Here is a 22,394-nt window from a genome sequence, read left to right on the forward strand (position 1 = left end):
TTGTTGTTGTTGTTGTCGGTGGTGTTGCTGGTCTCGTAAAGATTGCGTTATCTCTCACGTCTTTCGATCCGTTCAATACGAGCATCTCATACGTCGCATACATACGTGCAATCTTACGGTGATCTCTTCTCCTCGAAAATCGAGCAATCGTCCGTTCTGGTCGACAACGCGTAACGTTAAATCCGTAATGCTCCGCGCGATGATCGGCAGGTAAATGATCTGTGCAGGCGTTTCCGATATCTTATATCCCGGTGGTACCCTCGGTGAAAATTCATGTATCGTATGAACGAGTATGCCGTTGTTGTACGCACCCGCGGTCACGTTACACTCTATACGGATAATATTCACGTTGAGAATGTTAATCGGCATGTTTGATTCGTACCATTTTCGCGGCTCGAGAATACGATTCGAAAATCCTAGCAGCGATCCAATGTTGTCGGGTTTGGTAAAGTTTATTCTGTAGGCACATTTGATCTCGCTCCTCATTGTATTGTAATTAGCGCGGAGCACTATCGGATATTCATCATCTTCATAGTCAATGTGTTTCTTATCGCGATGTTTCCGTGAAATTGCTTGTTTCAAAAATTCATGTATATTTTGCAACTCATACGATCCCTCGGGAATCGTAATTTCCTCGTCGTCTTTGCCAAAGTAAAATTTATTATTCGAGGAATTCACATTCGGTATCGTGTGATAAGTCTCAAAATCCGTTAGACCGAGCTCGTATTCGCCGTCGCTCAAATCTATGGTGGGAAAGAAGTTTGCCGTGAGAACGCTACTCTTCCCAGTCAATGTGAACGTCATAGACATGTCGACGAAACTGTTTAACGAATACTGAGTTAAATAGCGCAATATCTGTCTTTAAATTCACATGCATCGACCGTTCGAAGAAACTGCAAGCACAATTGTCCGCAGATGCTCTGATCGTAAGTTTGAACAGGTGTGTAATTGTACTGTATCTTCGTTACGTTTCGTCCGAGATATCGCACCAATTCATTCGGTGGTCGAAGATTGCCGAAACTGTCGAAATATATAGCGCGATTCCCCCTCTTTGCATACGCTACCCAATGAGTACCTGGTCCTTCGACGCTATCCAAATTTACAATGCCGCTCTCGTTTTGATATATACCACCGATCGGTAACGAGTTGCGCATGAAAACACCTCTAAAATATGGAATGTGCATACGTTTTGCCAGTTGTAGCAATTGTATGTTGGTAGTTGCGCCCTGCGGCATTTTTAGCGTCTCTTTGACGTTTTTTTTTTCTCGTTGAGGCTCCTCGTCCGTATTTGTAAGGAGCGAGATATAATCCGTGACCTTCCATAGCGCGATTGTGACGTAGCATCTCTTGCAACTGACGTTGCGCGGCTTTTCCGTCGTTCACCACCTTCGCTACACCAGCCGCTCCACCGATCAGGGATCCGAGCGCACCCAACATTGGTAGAATCGGCAATACACCGCCGCATTTCGCTACCGGAAGTATCCGTTTCTTCGCCGTTTTTTTCTTCGTCTTCGTCTTCAGACCCATACCGAGCTTCGTCTTGGCTTTCATCGCTGTCCAGACAGCTGTGGCGGCGGCTCTCTCACCGAGAGTCGAATCTCTCGCAACGATGCGATTCCGCGCTCTCTCAGCGAGTATCTTATCCGCCGCGTGTCTCTCGGTGAGATCGTTGCTCCGAGAGTATGCTATATCGTGTTCGCGACACGCCGCGTCCAATGGATTTATACCTCGATCGCCTCTGACTAATCGCTTCTCCAACCGTGTGCCTGGCCCGCAAAACTGATAGCCGGGAATATGGAATTCGATCGGAAGTGTGTTTATCGCGTGATTTAATAGGCCTCTACCTATTTTCGTTGACATTCGCTGCAATTCTTTATCAATGGTGCCGGACCGTCGATGTGTGTTTTCTGCCACGGCTGATTGTAGTGTTCGTAACAGCGACGATACGTCTGAACCTCCGGATCCGCTTTTATGCGTTCCGGAAGTTTGTCCCACACGTAGTGGACGTGATCACCGCACATTCGCAACAGAACAGCTTTTGACACAAATTGTAGTTGTTCGACGCTCAAATCGCGAATGTCGGAAGGACTTGATAGCAGAACGAACATTTTTTCTCTACTGAGCGACTCGTGATTTCGCGCACCTATAAATAGGCAGGCGTTCGATCCAATCGGTAGTGTTGAAAAAATGAGATTCGTGCGACAACCTTTGACGATACGCGTGACGAATTGCGACGACAGATTACGATCAATGGAGGACAACGCAGAGATGCGCAGGCACGGTACGATGCTACCGACTACTATACGCGCGATCGTTTGCGGCCCCTCGAATTGTGGTAAAACCAACGTTCTGATAAGTCTACTGGAAAGCCCGCACGGTGTACGTTTCGAGAACGTGTACGTGTACTCGAAGTCGCTGCAACAGCCGAAATATCGATATCTGGAGAATTTGTTGACGCCGATTGACGAAATCGGCTATTTTACGTTCTCCAATAACAGTGACGTCATTCCACCGAGCGAGGCACGTCCAAACTCGATTTTCGTCTTCGATGACGTGGCGTGCGACAAGCAAAATACGATAAGAGAGTACTTCTCAATGGGTCGTCACTCGAACGTCGACTGCTTCTATCTCTGTCAGACGTACGCGAGAATACCAAAACATCTTATACGCGACAACGCGAACCTGCTGATCTTGTTTAAACAGGACGGTACCAACTTGAAACACGTGTACAACGATCACGTGAATACCGACATGTCGTACGGGGATTTCAGTGAATTATGTCGTACTTGTTGGCAACAAAAGTATGGATTTCTAGTGATAGATAAGGACAGCTCATTTACGAACGGGCGATACAGAAAAGGATTTAACGTGTTCGCGATACCGCAAAACGATTAGTCGCTGCCGACACTCTGTCGACATGGCTGAAAGCGATAATATTCGCGAGCGTGAAAAGATTGCGAGGGAGATTGAGAAAACGAGCGAATCGATCCGCAAGAAACATCGCGCTTTGAAGACCGGTAAGATCGACGACGATATCGCGGTCAAGACCCATTTTAGACCTATTATCGAGCCACTACAAAAAATCGTCGACAACTCTAGCTTAATAGCGGTGAAAAACGAGCCGGAGAGTAACGCTATAATTAAAACGTTACCCATCAAGCGGTACAAGGAAGAAGAGGAGAAGGAGGAGGAGGATGAGCATACGACACCGAAAAAAAGACAACGATTGAAGGCGAATCGTTTATCGACATCGCATAAATCGGATGAACCGCTGATAACCTTCACACCGTCCGCGACAACGAGAATCGTACAACCCACGATACCCGAATCACTCGCAATCGAAAATGTTTTCGAAACCACGGGCAACCCGCTCGAATCACCATCTGTTCGAAACATGTTACAAACGTTGGAAGGTCAAAAAATGTTACGAGAGTACTTCGGGCCACTGCCACAAAAGTACATGAGCGCTTTCCTTAGTGGCGACGAAAAAAATCAGATCGATCACGTGTACGGTGTCTATTTCAACGAGAATGAAATGTGGCTCGGTAACAAACGATTCGACATCGACGCAGATGACTCTATAATCATAGACAAAGTGAGATTCATTGGTACACCTGGATTATACGAGTTGATCTTCAAGAGAATTCCCGATGATGACATATACACTGAGGAGGATATGCAAAAATATAAGAGCATATTAATGGCGACGAGTGCGCATAAACGCCAATATGATGCGCAAGGTCAATTAAAGAGCAACAGGGGATACAAGTATAAACACATAATTGCACCGTTGATGTCGATCGAATCGAAAAAGAAAAAATGCGGTACGGGAGTATCCATGCCTCGCGCGATGACGCTAACCGACAATAAGATCGATTACGTGCACTGGGACGATCCCAACGAGCTAGTGGATCGTCTACGATTGCTCGATGCTTCGCGCCGAGCTGGCCACAACGCTCACGACAACGAGATCCTGTCGATTATAGAGGAACTTCGCGAAGTCGGCCTTATTATAAATTAAACGGTGTCTCAACGAAACTGATCAGTCGATCGACGTCACTCGCATCGAGAAAAAAAAATGCCCATCAACAAATTTGGATTATTCGAACAGAGAAATGAAGCAATTAGAACAAGCGATCATTGGGATAAATCGGTGACAAGTTACTTGCGTCAAAACGCTCTGTGTCGCGTCGCTACGTACTATGACGCGAGGTCGCGCAAGATTCGCCGTGTAGCGCAACCTGAGGCTGATACCGATGCAGTCAACAAACTGTAGGTGGAACAATGCGTTAAAACGTTGAAGAATCAGCAGAAAGAATCAGACGAGAAGTTGACTGCGTTCGAGAAGGACGTGCGAGCTTTGCAGACTGCGATAAATGAGCTTCAGCGTGCGATTAACACTAATTCAGAAACAGCTACGAGCGGCTAAACAGCGGCTATTGTACAATTATTGAACATCTACAAAGGCTTATCGAACTACAATGAGTGGCAGTGATCGAAGAGGAAACGGCTGTGAACGAGGCTACGAACAATTCAAGAACAGTTGCGAACGAGGTTATGAACACCTCAGGAACGGCTGCGAACAAGGCTATGAACACGTCAGGAACGGCTACATACGAGGCGGCATACAACTCTGGAACGGCTACGAACGAGTCAGAAACGATTGCCAACGAGGCTGCGAACGGGTCAGAAACGACTGTGAACGAGGCTACGGACTACTTAGAAGCGACTACCAACAGGATCAATCACGGCAACAAACGGGTCAAGAACGGCAGTGAACGGCTCAGAAACGACTATCAAACGTGTAAGGAACGACTATCGAACGGGTCAGAAACGGCTATCGAACGGGGCAGGAACGACAACTAACGGGGTAGGAACGGTAACGAACGGCTATTGAACGGGTCAGAAACGGCTATCGAACGGGTCAGAAACGGCTAACGAACGGCTATCGAACGGGTCAGAAACGGCTATCGAACGGGGCAGGAACGACAACTAACGGGGTAGGAACGGTAACGAACGGCTATTGAACGGGTCAGAAACGGCTATCGAACGGGGCAGGAACGGTTATCGAACAGTAACGAATGATAAAACGCACGGTGATACTCGGGGCACACATCGTTTGATCGACGAATCGAAACAACGATGGATCGGCGATCGGGAATAACCGAGGAAGCGAAGAAACAACATAGTTTAGAGAAACAACAGTTGGTGAACGAATTGCACGCGCCGGCGAGAAAAAATTTTCCCCGAAGACATGTCATAGTGCGGGGATACGATGACTTGTGGCAAGCTGACATTGTCGAGATGCGTCCGTACTCTCGTTTCAACAGAGGTTACCACTACATACTCACAGTCATCGATGCGTTGAGCAAGCACGCGTGGGCCGCACCACTCAAGAGTAAAGGCGGAAGCGAGACAGCTGACGCTATCGCTGAGATAATTCGAAATAGCAAAAGATGTCCGAAAAACTTACAGACTGATATGGGGAAGGAATTTTATAACGCTGACGTGCAACGGCTCATGCGGAAACATGACATCAATCATTATTCTACATATTCAGTATTGAAGGCATCGATCGTTGAGCGATTCAATTGCACGCTGAAAAACGACATGTGGAAGATGTTTACGCTGAACGGATCTTACAAGTGGATCAGCGCGTTGCCGCGACTCGTATCGGATTACAACGCGCGCAAGCATCGAACGATCGGTATGCGACCCGTCGACGTTACCCCCGCGGTCGCTGAAAGACTCTTGGCTACTGTGTATAACCGTGTAAATATCGCGGGTCCGGCAAAATTCAAAGTAGGTGACTCGGTACGCGTTAGCAAGTACAAGACAATTTTTGAGAAAGGTTACACGCCAAATTGGACAACCGAAGTGTTTAAAATTGTAAAAGTGCAGCATACTAATCCCGTAAGCTATCTACTTGAGGATTATCGTAAAAAACCTATCGCTGGAGCGTTCTACGAGCACGAGTTGCATCGCGCGAATTATCCGGACGTGTATCTCGTGGAGAAAGTACTGCGTAGGAGGGGTGACGAGGTTTACGTGAAATGGTTGGGATTTGACAATTCGCACAATTCTTGGATACATAAAGACAATGTGATTTAATTCATACAGTGTTTATTTTTAATTTTCTGGAAAAAATATATATGTATAACATATATAATATTTGAAAAATGAAAATATACATAAAAATCCTTATCAATATTCCTTGCGATAGTACATGTATTTTTTAATATAAGATGTATGAGATATGCATTACAAAAATATATGAAATATAAAAATACAAAAATCTTTATTAATATATCTTTCACACACACACACATTTTACAATGGTATCTTATAATGCCCCCACGGTAGCGTATCGGTGGTTTCGGGTACGATATACCGCTTGTCGTCGTACGGACTCAGAGCAATTTTTGTCTCGCGGATTGTGTATACTTGGTGCAATTTCGATCGTATACACGACTGCTGGCGCGTCATTTTAATTTCTTCTTTCAAACACCGTGTGTAATCGTCAAACGTTATCGTTCTCGCGACAACGTTGCTCTTGACGCCTTTAACTTTCTTCGTATCCTTTTTCCCATCGACTCGTAATGCGTACATTTTTGCTCTGAGCCCGGCAAATTCGGTCATTATGGCACCGTTATTTTCATCCTTCATTAGACCCGGTACCTTTTTATTTACGAGCGGCATACCGTACGCATTGTTTGCAGCATAATCGCTAGTGTCGAATCTGCTGACGTCGCGCTTCATATTTTTGTACATGTCTTCGCACTCAATGTGATATATGAGACTATCGGTATCGGTGTACATGACCTTACATTTGTCGCGATACAGGGGAGACATATACTCATGATGAAACTCGTACAAACATGTCTTGGATATGTCGAGTATACACATACCCACGTAGATTGGTTTGTAGAATTTCACCTCGAGTTTGCGCAATTCCACAGCTATTAAATTTTCCGAAAAGACGCTTCTGCTGTGGAAATTTGGTTTAGCGATCATTGCCTCTGCACCGTACCGCCCGTCCCAGTGAGTTAGTAATTTTACATCAACGCGATTGCGCACATTTTCCATCGTTTTGCCAAACACCGCATTGTTCATTAATTTGTATAAATTTTTTTCAAAATCGTTTTTAGCCAATGTTCTAAAATGTGTATTGAGTTCTATGTAATTTCGAAGCCAGGGAGATTGAGAAAACTGTAAAATTCTATGTATTTTTGTAACGCGAAGACCGTGACACGTACACTGCTGCAGGTTGCGGTAGTGTATCACGTAACGCTTTTTATCGTATAGCGTTGCAAGCAGTTTGAATTCCCGCTTGCCAGGTGGTTTGTCGCGTGTCGGGCAAAACGGTAGGTCAGTGTGCGCATCGTGAAGATGTTGCGGATACTCGAGATCGACTTCGAGGATATAGCCTGTAGGCGAATCTAGCGCGATCGATGCTACGTCAAAATTCGACACGTCGTCGACCCATCGAAAATCGGCGTAAGGCAACGGTTGACACATTGCCCATCCGTACAAATTATTTACATCAAAGTACATCAAGTATGATGATGGTTTCGATGGATCGTATGACTCCATGTACTTGTTATTAGCACGCGCGTATCTGTTGGAACACTGACTCAGACCACCACGTATACCGCGTTCGATAAACATAACCATGTCGATGTCGGTAAGCAATTCAAACGTAATCTTGGTATGCTTCAACATGGCGTCCCACGTGTATCCGGGGAGAGTATAGTAATACGCAGGGTCGAGTCCGTAACTTTCGATACATTTGTTGCGAAAGTTTTCAAAAATATCGGCTAATAACAAGACATCGATTTTAAGATATAAATCGCTATATTCGCCTAGCGTTCGAATGGAGAATCGCGTCCAGATGGTCTCGGCGTGCGCATAATCGCTCTCGGATATAGTTTCACCGGTTAAGGAACTGTAAAATGATTCGCGCGGTGGTAAACATGTATCTTGCAACTTGTCAACGGAATCGATGTATTCGTATGGAAACACACCTTTTCGTGTTAATAATTTGAAGTTTTCACTCGATAAGTTTTGAAATTCTGATTTTAAAATATCTAGTTTATCTTTATCTAGATAAGATGCTAATTTGTCGAGACTTGCCGTAAGAAATTTGAATGAATCGATGAAGCGTAATTTTACTTGATTTTTTGGTTTTTCTTCCTTAAGATCGACATTTTTGGTAAACGATATATATTTCTCTTTCGTTATTGGAAGTAACTCGACTCTCCCTTCGAACGCTGTGGCTATTTCCTCGATAATGAAATGCGAATCATAACCGGATAAATTATGAAACACTATCGGAATACAGAAAGACTCTTTATAATTTAAATTACAATTTGAATGCGCGGGACCTCTGTACCGTCCAGTCAAATGGCAATGATCGCGTACGCGTGTATCGTCTTGCGCGAACGGTTTTTCGCATATATGACATTGAGTAGCGCTATTAAATTTTTCACACTCTTCGAATGTTAAATCTACCATAGGGACATTAGTAGTTAAAATATTTTTTACACGAAATGCTAACATTTTAAGTTGCTCGACGAACCATGCTATACAATCGGTACTGCGACGCGAATGATATGCTGATAATGAGTCGTCGTACGAGCAATGTATATAATATGCTATGCTAAATACTTGATGGTGCTGGCACATATTCTTCTCTTCCTCCATCTTGGCCAGAACGCATTCCAAGTCGGCGTACACGATGAATGGAAGCTGCTCTTTCCTGTTGTAATTGTTGAACGATAACCACTTGTCCTTATCGCTCGGTAACCGGATAGCGCAGTCGTTCATCTTTCCGCAGTCTACCGTATGTAACTGCAACTTGTCGTCCGAACCAAAGTAATGCAAGCATCTATAAAAGAAAATAAAAATTTTTTAAAAATTAAAGATTTATATACAATTTGCTACATAACTTATAATTATTTAAATTATACACACCGATCGCAGATATATTTTTGATTCTTGTGTTTGCTCAGTTGCGAGCTCACGAGCCGGGATAAATTTTTGATCCATGCGAAATGTCCGACATTGTTGCCGTCTTCCACGTATAGCAGATTCACATGCTTGTCCCGCTTCTGCTGCGAAAGACGTATCGGAACAATGCCGTTCTTCTCTTCGATGCTGTACACGTTGATCGAAATATCGTTGACAAGTTCAAATTTTTTAATCTGATTGACAGTCACTGGAAACTCAATGTCCCGGAGATTCAGCACTGTCGCGTAATGCGGGTACGATGATTCCCGTTCCGCATTCCTTTCGGCGGGATATAGAGCGGCGACCACTGCCCACGCGAAACACGCATTGTCTTTTGATTGTACGTTAATCACCGCTCTCTTCATCACAATCTCCCGCGGCAATTTTATATGACATCCCGCGCGCATAGGATTATACTTATTTATATTTACAGTCAAATTCAATATTCGCGACAATGCCCACCCGCTATCGCGTTCCTGAAATTCTTCCAGCGATGCTAGAGTGGGTTCGATAACGCGACGCTCGTACCACTCGTGTAAATCGGATGTGTGAAAGAGTTCACAGTTTCTCGTATTGGTACTTTTATTTGCGCGCTTATCACCCGACACAAATTCACCATTGAATATAGTGTTCACTTTTACACTGTAGTGTCTTCTTATAACGTCCTGCACATGTTCTATCACAATGTCTTTGGCGTCATCGAGAAATTGACGAGGTTCGATATGGTTTGCGTTAATCACAGCACCGGTCAGAATACGGTTATCGAACGCGGTATCAATCTCGCGCCACACAAGTTCATTTTGATGCGCGCTACATCCGGCACCCGCGTTATTGTCGCCACTGTAATTACCACCACTGGGCATAAACTGTCTCTGCAATCGAGTCTTTGCACCTTCGAGTCGCGCGATCCGAGCAATCAATGATTGTCGATTCCCGATCGATAATCGTAGTCGTTTGATCCGACTTAGCTCTTCCAGCGACTCGATGTACTCGTTGCATCGTTGTAGCCATGCAAAATATTCGCCCAAGGTGGCAATTTGGTTGGATCGCTCCACCAGGTCGCGTTCAGTCTGTTCGATATTTTCCATTTTTTTTTTCACTGAGTGCAAATTGGGCACATATTGCATGGAAATCTTATATACAACGGCTCGCTACACCTTGAACAAAATCGGCCATCCATCGCATTAAGTGTCTCAATTTTATGTTTTCTAATAGCATACATCATTTGGCTATCCACGCCTTGCAATGCAATCATACACGAAGGACATACAGCTAGAGCACCACCCGTGGAATAATAACTGTATATGATACAAAATTTTGTACTACGTGCGTTTAAAGCATTAATTTCCGCAACAGACACTATTTTCTCTCTGAATTCCGTGGAGTTCTCACTGCAGTCACTAATGCAGTCACTGTCAGATGACAACGCGTGATCTTCGTCTTCCATTTTTATATATATATATATATATTATCACACAACACTGACAGAACACTATACTTTTTGACTATACTTTTACTATACCGACGCGACGTGTCGATGCGCGTTCAAATCATGTACTGTGACTTGATGCGCTTCAATCCTCCCTGTATTTCGTCTAAACCTTTTCATCTTTGTGTAAAATAAATAAGTGGTGTATCATAATAATCATTTATTTACGTCTCAGAAAGAATTCGTTCTCTCTCACACGCGCGGCAAGGGCACAAAGCAGCCGAATATCGGCGCTGATACGTTGCAATTCTTCCTAGAAAAAATATGGAAAATAATTCTGGCCCTAATATTCAATCCTCTTCAAATACCGCTGTTTACCATCTGGACATCGGTTTATGATTGTTTATACTCGTCATAAAACATCCAACACATCCCCAAGCGTCCCCCGCCCCGCCCCGCAGCCCCCGCGCCTACGAAATCCCCTCCGTCCCGCGTGACGTCATTCCCCCGCGTTTATATTGTTTATGTTAAAAAATATATATAATGAAGAGGAGTCTGCTGCACTAGAGTGTCATTTCTTTCGTTGCTCTTCTGTGTTTCGGTGGTCTTGTGCAATGGCTGAAGAAAACGTAATTATCATCGACGACGATACGGATGATGATTACGATGATTGGATGGATCCAGCTGTGGCGGAGAGGATGGAGATAGAGAGAGAGGAGAGAGAGAGGAGAGAGATGGAAGATGATGAATCTGATATAGAACCCTTGGCGAAGGACAGTGATTATGATAGTGACAATAGTGTCGATATTCTTGATGAACGGTTACAAAAGAAACAGCGAGATTTAAGCATACCTGAAATAATGACATACAACGAAGCAACAAAGATATGTTGCATTTCCTATTACTACATGGAAAATGGATCGAAATATTGTATCGAATGCTTTCTAAGTGTACCGTATCAGTTTGAAGAAACTAGTGCTGTTCGAGAACATAGAACCATAGCTTATGTTCATTTGGAAAATTCGAGTATGTCATGCACAGGGTGCAGAAAATGTTTGAATCAAATATTGGCCTGCAACATGTGCCCTATTTGCACAAATTAAATAAATGGATCATGGATAACATTGTAAGTAACTTACAATTTATTATATATCAAAAGTATCTTAAAATAAATTATTATTTTTTTTATTTTAATTAAGATAAAATTAATGTAGCGTTTTTCCTGTTTCAGGAGCTGCCTCCCCCTTACAGCCCGGCGCACCGTCCGCATTATTTTATATTCATTTTTTTTTCTTTTTTTTATTTCTATATTTTATTAATTTCTTAAATTTTACATAATTTTACTATTAAGTACACACACACACACACACACACACACACACACACAATTTGTAATACTCATACACATTTTTAAATAAATTTATATTTCAAAAAAATTGCAATTATTTACACGCCTTTTCCTTGCGCTCCAATCCTTTGCGTGCTCTCGCATTAATTAGAAGTCTCGCTATCGTTCTCTCTCGTACGCGATATTATCGTTCTCTCTCACACGCGCGGCAAGGGTACAAAGCAGTCAAACATCGGTTTATGATTGTTTATACTTGTCATAAAACATCCAACACAAGCGTCCCCCGCCCTGCCCCGCAGCCCCCGCGGCTACGAAATCCCCTCCGTCCCGCGTGACGTCATTCCCCCGCGCCGCTGAGATCCCCTCGCGCCTCACCCCCCCTGAGAGGACCTGAGTTAGAACCCGCCTTGTATACCTACTGATTAAGTCCAAACCGGAAAGAAGACGAAACGATTGACGGAAATAGAGGAAAATGAAGTTCACCAGCTCTTTTTCGCGCATAATTATCCTATCTCGTATCGAACCTGGACCCGCTAAGCACGATTTCAGGTGCTCCGCCCGGACATATTATGCCTCTCGCGGTTGCTATATGCTACACCAGGCTAGTAGACGGCAAAAGAAGAGGATACCCACATTTTTTAAATGCTAACATTCAGCAATTTAGAAAATGGGGAGGCAACCCTTTTACCGAGCGAAAATCGTGCCTAGGGGAATCCACTCGACTCCTCGACAGGGTTAACACACGAAGTGCGTGTGGCTGTAGACGAACAAAGAGAAGGGACCCATTGACGACCATTCCGAGCAATCGATCGAGTTCTAACTAATTCGGGCCGAATCACTTGACGAAGCACGAAGCGCGAGTGTACGTTGCAGAGCAACGTGTGCAAACTCGAACATCCCAGTTAATTGGCATCGGAAGTAGAGACTCGTGACAATAAACGAAATTGGGATTTTATATGAAAAAGTCCAAAAGTTCTGCGAAAACGCTACGACGCGAGAATACTACAACGCGAAAACGCGATAACGAAGCGCTTGTCGTCCGCGGCACGGTGACGGCATCGACGACGCGAAAGGGTACTTAACTTCCCATTCAGGCACCTTATCATAAATAGAAAAATTTAAGATAAACCTCAAGGCACCATCCAAGTACTAAGCCCTCCCATCGCGACAAGGTGTACCCCATGGGAGGGTTATATTATATATAATTTTATATAATATAATATATATAATATAACCCTCCCATGGGGTACACCTTGTCGCGGTGGGAGGGCTTAGTACTTGAATGGTGCCTTGAGGTTTATCTTAAATTTTTCTATTTATGATAAATCTTAAGGTGCCTGATTGGGAAGCTAAGTACCCTTTCGCGTCGTCGATGCCGTCACCGTGCGGCAATATATAATTTATTTTGTAATATACTATATAAATTTTAATTCGCAAATATAAACGATAAATAAAAATATAAAAGATAAGAGAAAATCTATTATATAAAGCAATGTTCAAAATAATTGATTTTAAAACTAATTATTGCGCGCAATTAATTTTTACATTTTTACTTTTAAATAGATATATTTTAATGTTATAAATTGCGTAATTACAAAATAATTTATATTTCTGAAATATAAACTTTTAAAAATATGATAAATAAAAAATTTCTATTTTTTAATATATGAAGTATTTAAATAAATATATTAATATGAAATATTTTGCAAAATATAAGAAGTATTTGAAAATATAAATTAATAAACATTTTATAAATGTTTTAATTATTTTAAAATAAAATGGAATATTTTTTATAAGTATTTATATGTATTATATATGTTACACAATTTAAAATCACTATTGAATCACAATCAAAGAAATAAAACGAAACGAGAAATATGTATATATTTTGAATATATTGTTACGTCCGCGGCAGCAACTTCGAGATATCGAAGCGCGTTCAACACAATGGGATACTCGCGGACCGCGTAAAATAAGACACTCTTAACGGAAATTAAGAACTTTAATTAGAAACACAGAATACACAAACAACAAATAATAACAGTGGAAATCTCGCGATAACGATCCGTAATGTAAAACGCGTCCGGATAGCTTGATAGTTATTCTTCGACTCAGCTGACCATCGTTGTTACAACAATATATACTATTGATAAATAATTTATATATTATTGAGTTCGCGGAACGATATATATCGAACGCGCACGACACAATCGATCGGCACACGCTAACGTTCGCGCAGTAAATAATAACGCGGTTTAAGGTATAAGAACTTTAATAAACCACGAGTAACATATAAGAATTCAGAATAATCGTAAAACGGATCACAGATAGACGCGCGTCCGCACAGCTTGACAGCTGGGCTCAGACTCTCTGACAGTCGTTGTTTATAACAATATCTTGACAACGCGCGTGGAAACGATCTTCTTCGAAAAAATTCAATGGGTGAGGAATACATTCAGCGGGACGGGACGCGGGGACGCAACAATATAATAAATAATGAATGTGATAAATAATTTATATTAATGACTTACATCATATCTTATTGATCCATCCACTTCCAAAATCTTCTTTTTTCTTTTGCTTTCTTCGCTTTTTCCTCGTGGCACTTCAATCCTCGTTACACTCATTTGAATTCCTCGTTGCACTTACACTCATTCACGAAAAGTTCCTCGTTGCACTTGTAATTGTGTTTAGAGAAAGAATTTGATAATATATGATACGTCTCACATCACTACTTCACTGCTCAAGAGCCACTGAGCGAATGATCGTAAGTCAGAAACATTACCGCGGTACTGTTTATATCGCCAAGGTTGACTATGTAAGGAAAGAATTTGATAATATGTGAAACGTCTCTCACGTCATTACTCAAGGTCACTGTGCGAATGATAATAAAGCCGTGTAACATATTAACAATAGCGCGATACTGTTTATCAAGGTCGAACACGGTGTTATTGATAATTCTTTCGTTGCCGAAATATTTTCTGTAATATGAAATATTCGCTCGCGGAATATTAAATTATGGAAGTATTTTAATTTATTGATTAAGATTAATTGATTATTTATTAAACTATTCATCATAAAGTCTTTCGTTATGCTAATTATTTGCATTTATAATTCGATTGTTTTATTTCGTGTTCCCCCCATAATCCAAATTATTGCGATCTTTACGGGCAATAATTATTATTTTAATACTTAAAGTCAAATATATTTCATCCGTGTTACTTTACCATTTTACTTGACAATCTAAACATAATTTGGAAATCACTCGTTCCGTTATTTTCTATTAAACGTGATCACAACGCGATTTTTAATTATATTTTAAAGCTTATAGAGCTTATTTCATCTTATTCAGCTAACTATGCGCGAAATAGGATATGTATTTTATTCTCAATCGTGAAATTCGTATAAAGTCGCGTATTAATCGTAAATAAATCGGACAGTGAATTTTATGTTCATAAACAATACGGATCACAAATGTTTGCCAAAATATCTTCGTCTGTCATCATTTGTGTGATAATAATTATATCGCACGCATGTCTATTGATGGTTTCGATTATAATATTATAAAAATTATGCGTATCTCGCAATCGCGCGCGCGAATATTCCGAATATGTCGATTTATTTATTCGTCGCGTTTTCTCGCAAATTTTAAATCGCGATTTATTTAGTAATTTAATTATCGATTTCGAAGTTTATTCTATCTTTTCATTTTGAATATTTCCTTTGATAATCTATACAAAATGCGCCAGTAATGCAAATACTCCTTTTACAATCGAAGAAGCGATTAATAATTTTATTAATGACTCTTTTGATCGCGATTATTTACGTTATATAAAACTTATTAAATTCTATTATTTCATATCTATTATTAATAATAAATGTCGCGTAATTAATCTTCGCTGATCAGTATCGTCTGGACTATGTAAAAATTTTTAGTAAAGTTTATATTATACGTATATTTTGGACATTTTCGTGTAATAAATTATTCCATGTAATAAATTATTTTGTATTAAATTTCGAATTATATTTTATATTAAATTTGTATTATATTTTGTCATATATTTTGTAATATATATATTTGTAATGTAATTATTTTTATGCTAATTAATAATTTAATATGTTTATGTTAGTATGTTTATGTTAATATTTTTTATGTTAGTTAATAATTTAATATTTTGTAATGTGTTTTTTATGCAATTGCAAATTAATTGTAATTTACGTTGTATATATTATATATATATATTACAATATATATATATATATATATTATATATAATTATGTAATATATATTTTATATATGTACTATATTTTCTGTTTGAAAACTGTATTAAAAGAAAATAAAAATAAAATAAAAAAATAAAAAAAATTTTTCCTCCTCGATGTATCTCCACCTTAACGAAGGCATTTGCCGGGTGAGGAGGTTTGAGTACTTTAATGATCCGGAGAGCTATGCCGGCGGTAACATAAGCTGGTATTCATACAGTGTCTATTCTTATATTTAATCATATTAAATATCTTAGATCGCGTCTTAAGATTATGTTTGACAAATAGTAGTATAACATTTCCAAATTTTATTTATGATCTTAAATATGAAACCATGAATACCGATGGTAGTTACCGGTAGGGTCACCCATGCCGGATGACTTAATTGTTCCGTCTGACGACATTGAGAACGGCATAAAGAATCTTAAAAAAGTTTTAGCGACAGCTAGAGAAGCGGGTCTTATAATTAATTGGAAAAAATGTTGCTTCATGCAAACTACAGTCGAGTTTTTGGGCCACGTAATTAGCAACGGTTGCGTCCGTCCTTCAGATCGTAAAACAGAAGCGGTTCGGCGATTTCCGAATCTTACGAATGCCAAGCAGGTACAGAGTTTTCTTGGGTTAAGTGGGTACTTTCGTAAATTTATCCCTGGGTATTCTACTATTGCGCGACCCTTGACGAACCTGCTGCGAACAAACACTAAATTTTATTTTGGAGAAGCTGAGAAAAATGCGTTCGTGCGGCTTAAAAATATAATGAGTGAAAAACCGGTGTTATATTTGTATCGAAGTGGAGCGGAGACGGAGTTGCACACGGATGCTTCTGCGCTAGGGTACGGTGCGATTTTATTGCAACGAAGTAGCGAAGATCAAAACTTTCATCCCGTTTATTACTCTAGCGGTAAAACTACTCCTGCGGAGTCGAAATATGATAATTACGAACTGGAAGTCTTAGCGATAATAAAGGCGTTGAAGAAATTTCGCGTTTACTTATTAGGTATCGCTTTTACGATTGTTACTGATTGTCGCGCGTTCGCTCTCACTATGAATAAGAAAGATCTTTGCGTGCGTGTCGCTCGATGGGCGTTACTTTTGGGAGAGTTTAATTATCGTATAGAGCATCGGCCAGGAAAAAGAATGATACACGTCGACGCACTCAGTCGGAATCCACTTCCGGTCTGCTTTGTGATCGATGAGTCGGAAGCTGGTTTGACGGCTCGTTTGCGAAAGGCTCAAGAGGAGGACGACAGCGTGAGAAAGCTCCGAGATCTAATAATGCAGAACAAAACGAAAGATTACATAATACGAGTGATCTAGTTTATAGAGAATCCGGCGGTGATGTCCAACTTGTAGTACCGAAGAGAATGCAGACACAGCTCATACGACGAGCTCACGAGCGCGGACATTTTTCAGCTAGAAAGACTGAAGCCCTTGTGCGCACTGATTACTGGATCCCGAATTTGCGACAACGAGTTGAAAAGGTTATACGAAATTGCGTTGCATATATTCTGGCGGAGAGAAAACATGGAAAATAAGAAGGCTTATTAAATCCGATCGAGAAAGGAATTGTTCCTTTAGATACGTTGCATATCGACCACTTAAGACTTCTACCCTCGACTAAGAAGTCATATCAATATATATTTGCTGTGATTGACGCTTTTTCAAAATTCACATGGCTGTATGCTACCATCTACAGGCACAGCTGAAGTTATTGTACGCCTTAAAAAACAAGCTGTAATTTTCTGCAATCCACGACGGATTATTTCCGACAGAGGTACAGCGTTCACGTCGAATAAATTTAGAGAGTATTGTCGTGACGAAAATATAGAGCATTCTTTAATAACGACGGGAGTTCCCAGAGCTAACGGACAAGTTGAGCGCCTCAACCGGACGCATACCATTATTGACAAAATTAGCTGCACCAAAATCTGATGAGTAGTATAAATATTTGGATGCTGCTCAGCAATGTCTAAACGCAACTATACATCGAAGCATTGGCATGTCGCCGTTCAAACTTCTTTTGGGAATACGTCCACGGCTTAAAGATTTTCCAGATATCAGAGACTGGCTCGAAAAGGAATGGGTTGAGTCATTCCAAGACAAGCGTGACGAATTGCGAGCCCAAGCGAGCGAGAATATAGCAAAAATCCAGCGTGAGAATAAACACACTTATAACAAGAAAAGGCGACAGGCTTCAAGTTATCGTGAAGGAGATTTGGTCGCCATCAAACGCACTCAACAAGGTCCGAGATTAAAAGTCGCTCACAAGTATCTTGGTCCTTACGAGATCATTCGAGTTCTGCGTAATCAACGATTTGTGGTACAGAGAGTCGGCGATGGAGAAGGTCCCCAACGAACGTCAACATCGGCCGACAATATAAAGCTATGGGTCAACACTAATTCATCGGAAAGTGAAGACAGTGATGACGGAGACATTCGGGACAAATGTATGAGCAGGACGGCCGAGTGAAGGAGAGTGAGTCCGTAAGGCTGCCCAAGTGCTTGAGTAATTTCCTAGAAATAAACAGATAGACCACCCGAGCACTTGAGTTAGGTATAAACAGATAGGTCGCTCGAGCATTTTTCGGTCCGCGATACGAGTAGTCTCTGTGTCGTTGCGAGAGCGCGAAGACGTACGTTAGACGAGCGTATCTCTTTGTTCGTATTAATCTTGTAATCCAACGAATAAATAACAGTCATTTGCTCTAAAAAGTATTCTATTCCATTTTACATCCTTACACCAAAATCTCCTACAACAGTAAGTATATTTTTAATAGAATATTACAAGGATCTTAAGAATAATTGTACTCGATCGCTAACATAATAAGGGACATGCAACTTCAACCGTAAAAGTTATTCAATATATTAAGGTGATTATTAAGATACTTATTAATAAAATTATTAAAAGAAAAATGAAGAATGAATGCATTCATTTAATTTTAATCTTCAAAATATTGTTACAGAATATTTATAAATTTGTTTATAAAATACAACAATAAAATCATTTTATAATTTATTCAACAGCTTATTTATATTACTTAACTGATGTTTAATTGTAACAGTGCAAAAGTAACATCTTACAAAATAAAATCTTTTTATTTAACTTTTCTACCTTTTACATAAACTGATACTATATTACGATCATTCCCCGAATATATAAATCTTTGGAGATTTTCCTCGAGCGTGTAATCTGTGAAGTTGTCCAACAAACTGTTTTCTGCATTCAAATCTATGACAAGAGCATCAAATTCTTTGCCTGGCATGAAATTACCAATTTTGTCTTCAATCGAAAGCGCTAAACACAGTCAATATACAATTAGTTAGATTGAAAATTATAGTATATATTGTTATATAAAAAGATATATTTTACACGATAATTATCGTTTCTATATGGCAATACTCAAACTTTACCTTTAGCACCTCCTAATGTTGCCATAAAGAAGGCATCTTTGTAATCAAATGGTACATTATCATGTCCCGTTAGAGATAGAGAATTTGATACCTGCAAAACCGATCCCATTTCATCCAAGATGCTGTAACTTGATCCAGCAGAAACATCTGAGAGGAGATACATTCATTATTAACGTAATGATGACCATTATGTCGATTAGTTGTTACATTGAATTTTATATAAAAAAATGTCATTATTAATATGAAATTTTTGCAAGGTAAAATATTTGCAGTACCTGTTCCAAGGCCAACATCGATATTATTAGCTTTTAATCTCCGCACATCGCAAAGACCGCTTTTCAAATTTATATTCGAAGACGGACAGTGAATTATAGCTGTTCCTCGTTTCGCAAGCGTGTTAAGTTCACTATCCTCAAAGTAGATTCCGTGTGCTAATATTGTCTGCAAAAAAAATATTAAATGTATATTATAAACATATATTTAATTGGAACACTATTATGTATAAGAATAATATGTATAATATCGATTCTTTCACAACCTATTTAATAGATTGATTTAATAGATTGACAAAACAAAGTTAAGTCTTACCTTGTTGGTAAGAAGACCAGCGGAATCATAAACTGCAGTGCATGTGGTGCCTCCAAATACTTCTTTTATTTTTTTTACCTCATCTTTAGTTTCATTAATGTGACTCTACAGAATGAAAAACAAGTTGAATTGATACTAATGTGTGGTGAATATTAGACAAGTGTAATATACCTGTATATGTAAATCTTTTTCTTTAGCAATCTTTGCCAGCTCTTGCATTAATTCCATGTCGCACTTCAATGCCTGACATGGCGTGATAATTGGTCTTATAAGGGGATTCTACAAAAAGATTTGAATAATATGACATATTTTTTGTTTGCATGATTATGTTTCAATGTAAAATTTTTTATCTATACGTATATATAACTAGAAAACTAATATCTCATCATAATGTGCAGAAAATAAGATATAAATTTGCATTTACTCCTATTTCTTCGACAGCTTTTATAAAGGCCTTAGTAGTCTCGATTGATTTTTCCGTGCTTTCGTAATATCCATCATCCCGTGGAACGTTTATGTTTACTTTTCCGACGAAAGCTCGTTGACCAAACTGTGAACACTTCTCTGCGAGAATCACAGATGCGTCGGTATACAAACCTGCAAAATAACATGCTGTTGTTGTTCCAGTTTGTATACATCGTCTCTGCAATACCAATTAAAATAATAATGAAAAGATAAGAATCTTTTAGGTCAAATAGAATTATTATTTTATAGCAATATACTTTATATATTAATTATAACATTATTCTATTATAGTATTATTTTAAATTACTATATAAGTATTCCTTTTAGATAATATTATGTTTCAAGATTTGTTTTACATACCACAACTATATCAAACACTTTTTCTGCAAATTGTTGATCAGTATACTGCCTCTCCAATGGAAAAGTAGAGGCTTCCAGCCAGTCGAAGAGAGTTTTATCTAAACCCAATCCAAGATTCGGAAACTGCACCGCATGTATATGGCCATCGATAAATCCAGGAATTATAAATTGTCCTGGTGATAAATTATTAACTTCATCTGCGTGAAAATCATCTATCTTCTGTTGATCTGGATTTTCCGTAACATCAACAATCTGGATATTGTATTACAGATGTTAATAAAGATGTTGTTATATACATTGTTTTATATTTTATTTATATTAGATAAGTTACTAATAAAGTAAAAAAATAGTAAAAGTAATTAATGGAATATATTAAATACCTTGCCATCCTCGACAAGTATCGTAACACTCTCCTTAAATATCACTTCTCCATTTTCATCTGCATGAACCATAGAACCAGTAAAAACTTGTCGAACCATTGTGCGCAGTATTTTTTAAATATATATAATCACCACTGAAACAATACAATAAAACATGTACATTGTCATCTGCGAAAGCTTTAAAATTTCTGAAAATGTTTCTCTTTGTATCTATAATCTTTCTAGTACTACTACGGTAAAATTAATTTTTCAAAAAGAAAATTATAAATAAGGCATTTATTCTTATATTATCATTATGTACTTATCATTGTGTACTCTATTAAAATAACAGAAAAAAAATAATTATACAAATAATTTTAATTTTATATAAAAGAACGTACATATATGTAATTTAAATACAAGTAAAAATTCCCGATATCTTCATATATATAATATTAAATACAATATGACTTCTTTCACAAATAACTCAGTTATAAGGTCCTTTAATCTTTTAATAACGAATTTATTAACGAGATATTTATAATATGTTCGTTATCGTACCATGTGATTACTGCGGCAGAGATTATTGGCGATATGGAAAACGATAACGTTGCAAAACAGCTGATTTGATCTGGAAAAATCATATTGCAGTTGATTATATCCAGTATCTGACATATACATGCATTGTGATTATGTATTTTTTTCGACCTTTTACGACACATCTCCGAAAGATAATCGTGACAATTACAAGATTATTGAACGACAGGAATCGCACCACACAAAAATACGCAAATAATGTAGACACTGATTAAAGATAGAGACAGAGAAGCGAGTTCGGTGGGAATTGAGATGGTAATTAACTCGGTATTTAACGATAGAGGATATCAAAAAAAAGCGCGTATCTATTCTTTATTTTGTCAACAGCAAGAACATTTTTAAAAGAATATATGTATCTTAAAATTAGCTAAACTCGATCGCTAACATAATAATAAGCATGCAATTTTGTTTGTAAAGGATATTCAATATCTTATATTAATTAAGATGATTATTAATTTTCTATTTTATTATACTCATTAATAAAATTATAAAGAGGAAAACGAAGAATTAATGCATTTATTTAATTTTAATCTTCAAAGTTATTTAATCATTACAAAATACTAT

At 39.0% G+C, this 22,394-nt stretch overlaps 3 protein-coding genes and 1 pseudogene across 3 annotated transcripts; all 4 read right to left on the reverse strand.

The window, feature by feature from the left end:
- The window catches only part of LOC145968331 (small ribosomal subunit protein uS5-like), a 181,772-nt pseudogene that overhangs the window by 149,525 nt on the left and 9,853 nt on the right, over positions 1-22,394 (reverse strand).
- Positions 6,321-8,827, reverse strand: LOC145959445 (uncharacterized). The gene has a single exon (XM_083078296.1). It carries the CDS (start codon positions 8,824-8,826, stop codon positions 6,331-6,333), a length of 2,496 nt encoding a protein of 831 aa, XP_082934422.1. The 5' UTR covers position 8,827; the 3' UTR covers positions 6,321-6,330.
- On the reverse strand, positions 8,953-10,871 carry LOC145959451 (uncharacterized). The gene has a single exon (XM_083078302.1). The coding sequence runs from the start codon at positions 10,134-10,136 to the stop codon at positions 8,964-8,966; it is 1,173 nt and encodes a 390-aa protein (XP_082934428.1). The 5' UTR covers positions 10,137-10,871; the 3' UTR covers positions 8,953-8,963.
- On the reverse strand, positions 19,045-21,730 carry LOC145959449 (guanine deaminase-like). Its single transcript, XM_083078300.1, has 9 exons — positions 21,635-21,730; positions 21,255-21,388; positions 20,875-21,126; positions 20,474-20,692; positions 20,221-20,328; positions 20,050-20,154; positions 19,737-19,902; positions 19,462-19,608; positions 19,045-19,345 (listed from the first exon to the last, which is right to left on the reverse strand). Exons 2-9 carry the CDS (start codon positions 21,351-21,353, stop codon positions 19,146-19,148), a joined length of 1,296 nt encoding a protein of 431 aa, XP_082934426.1. The 5' UTR covers positions 21,354-21,388; positions 21,635-21,730; the 3' UTR covers positions 19,045-19,145.

This window comes from Camponotus vicinus, unplaced genomic scaffold (genome assembly GCF_025532165.1).
Source record: "Camponotus vicinus isolate PSW18456_S1 unplaced genomic scaffold, iyCamVici1.0 SCAF_1, whole genome shotgun sequence".
In the NCBI taxonomy this organism is placed as follows: domain Eukaryota; kingdom Metazoa; phylum Arthropoda; class Insecta; order Hymenoptera; family Formicidae; genus Camponotus; species Camponotus vicinus.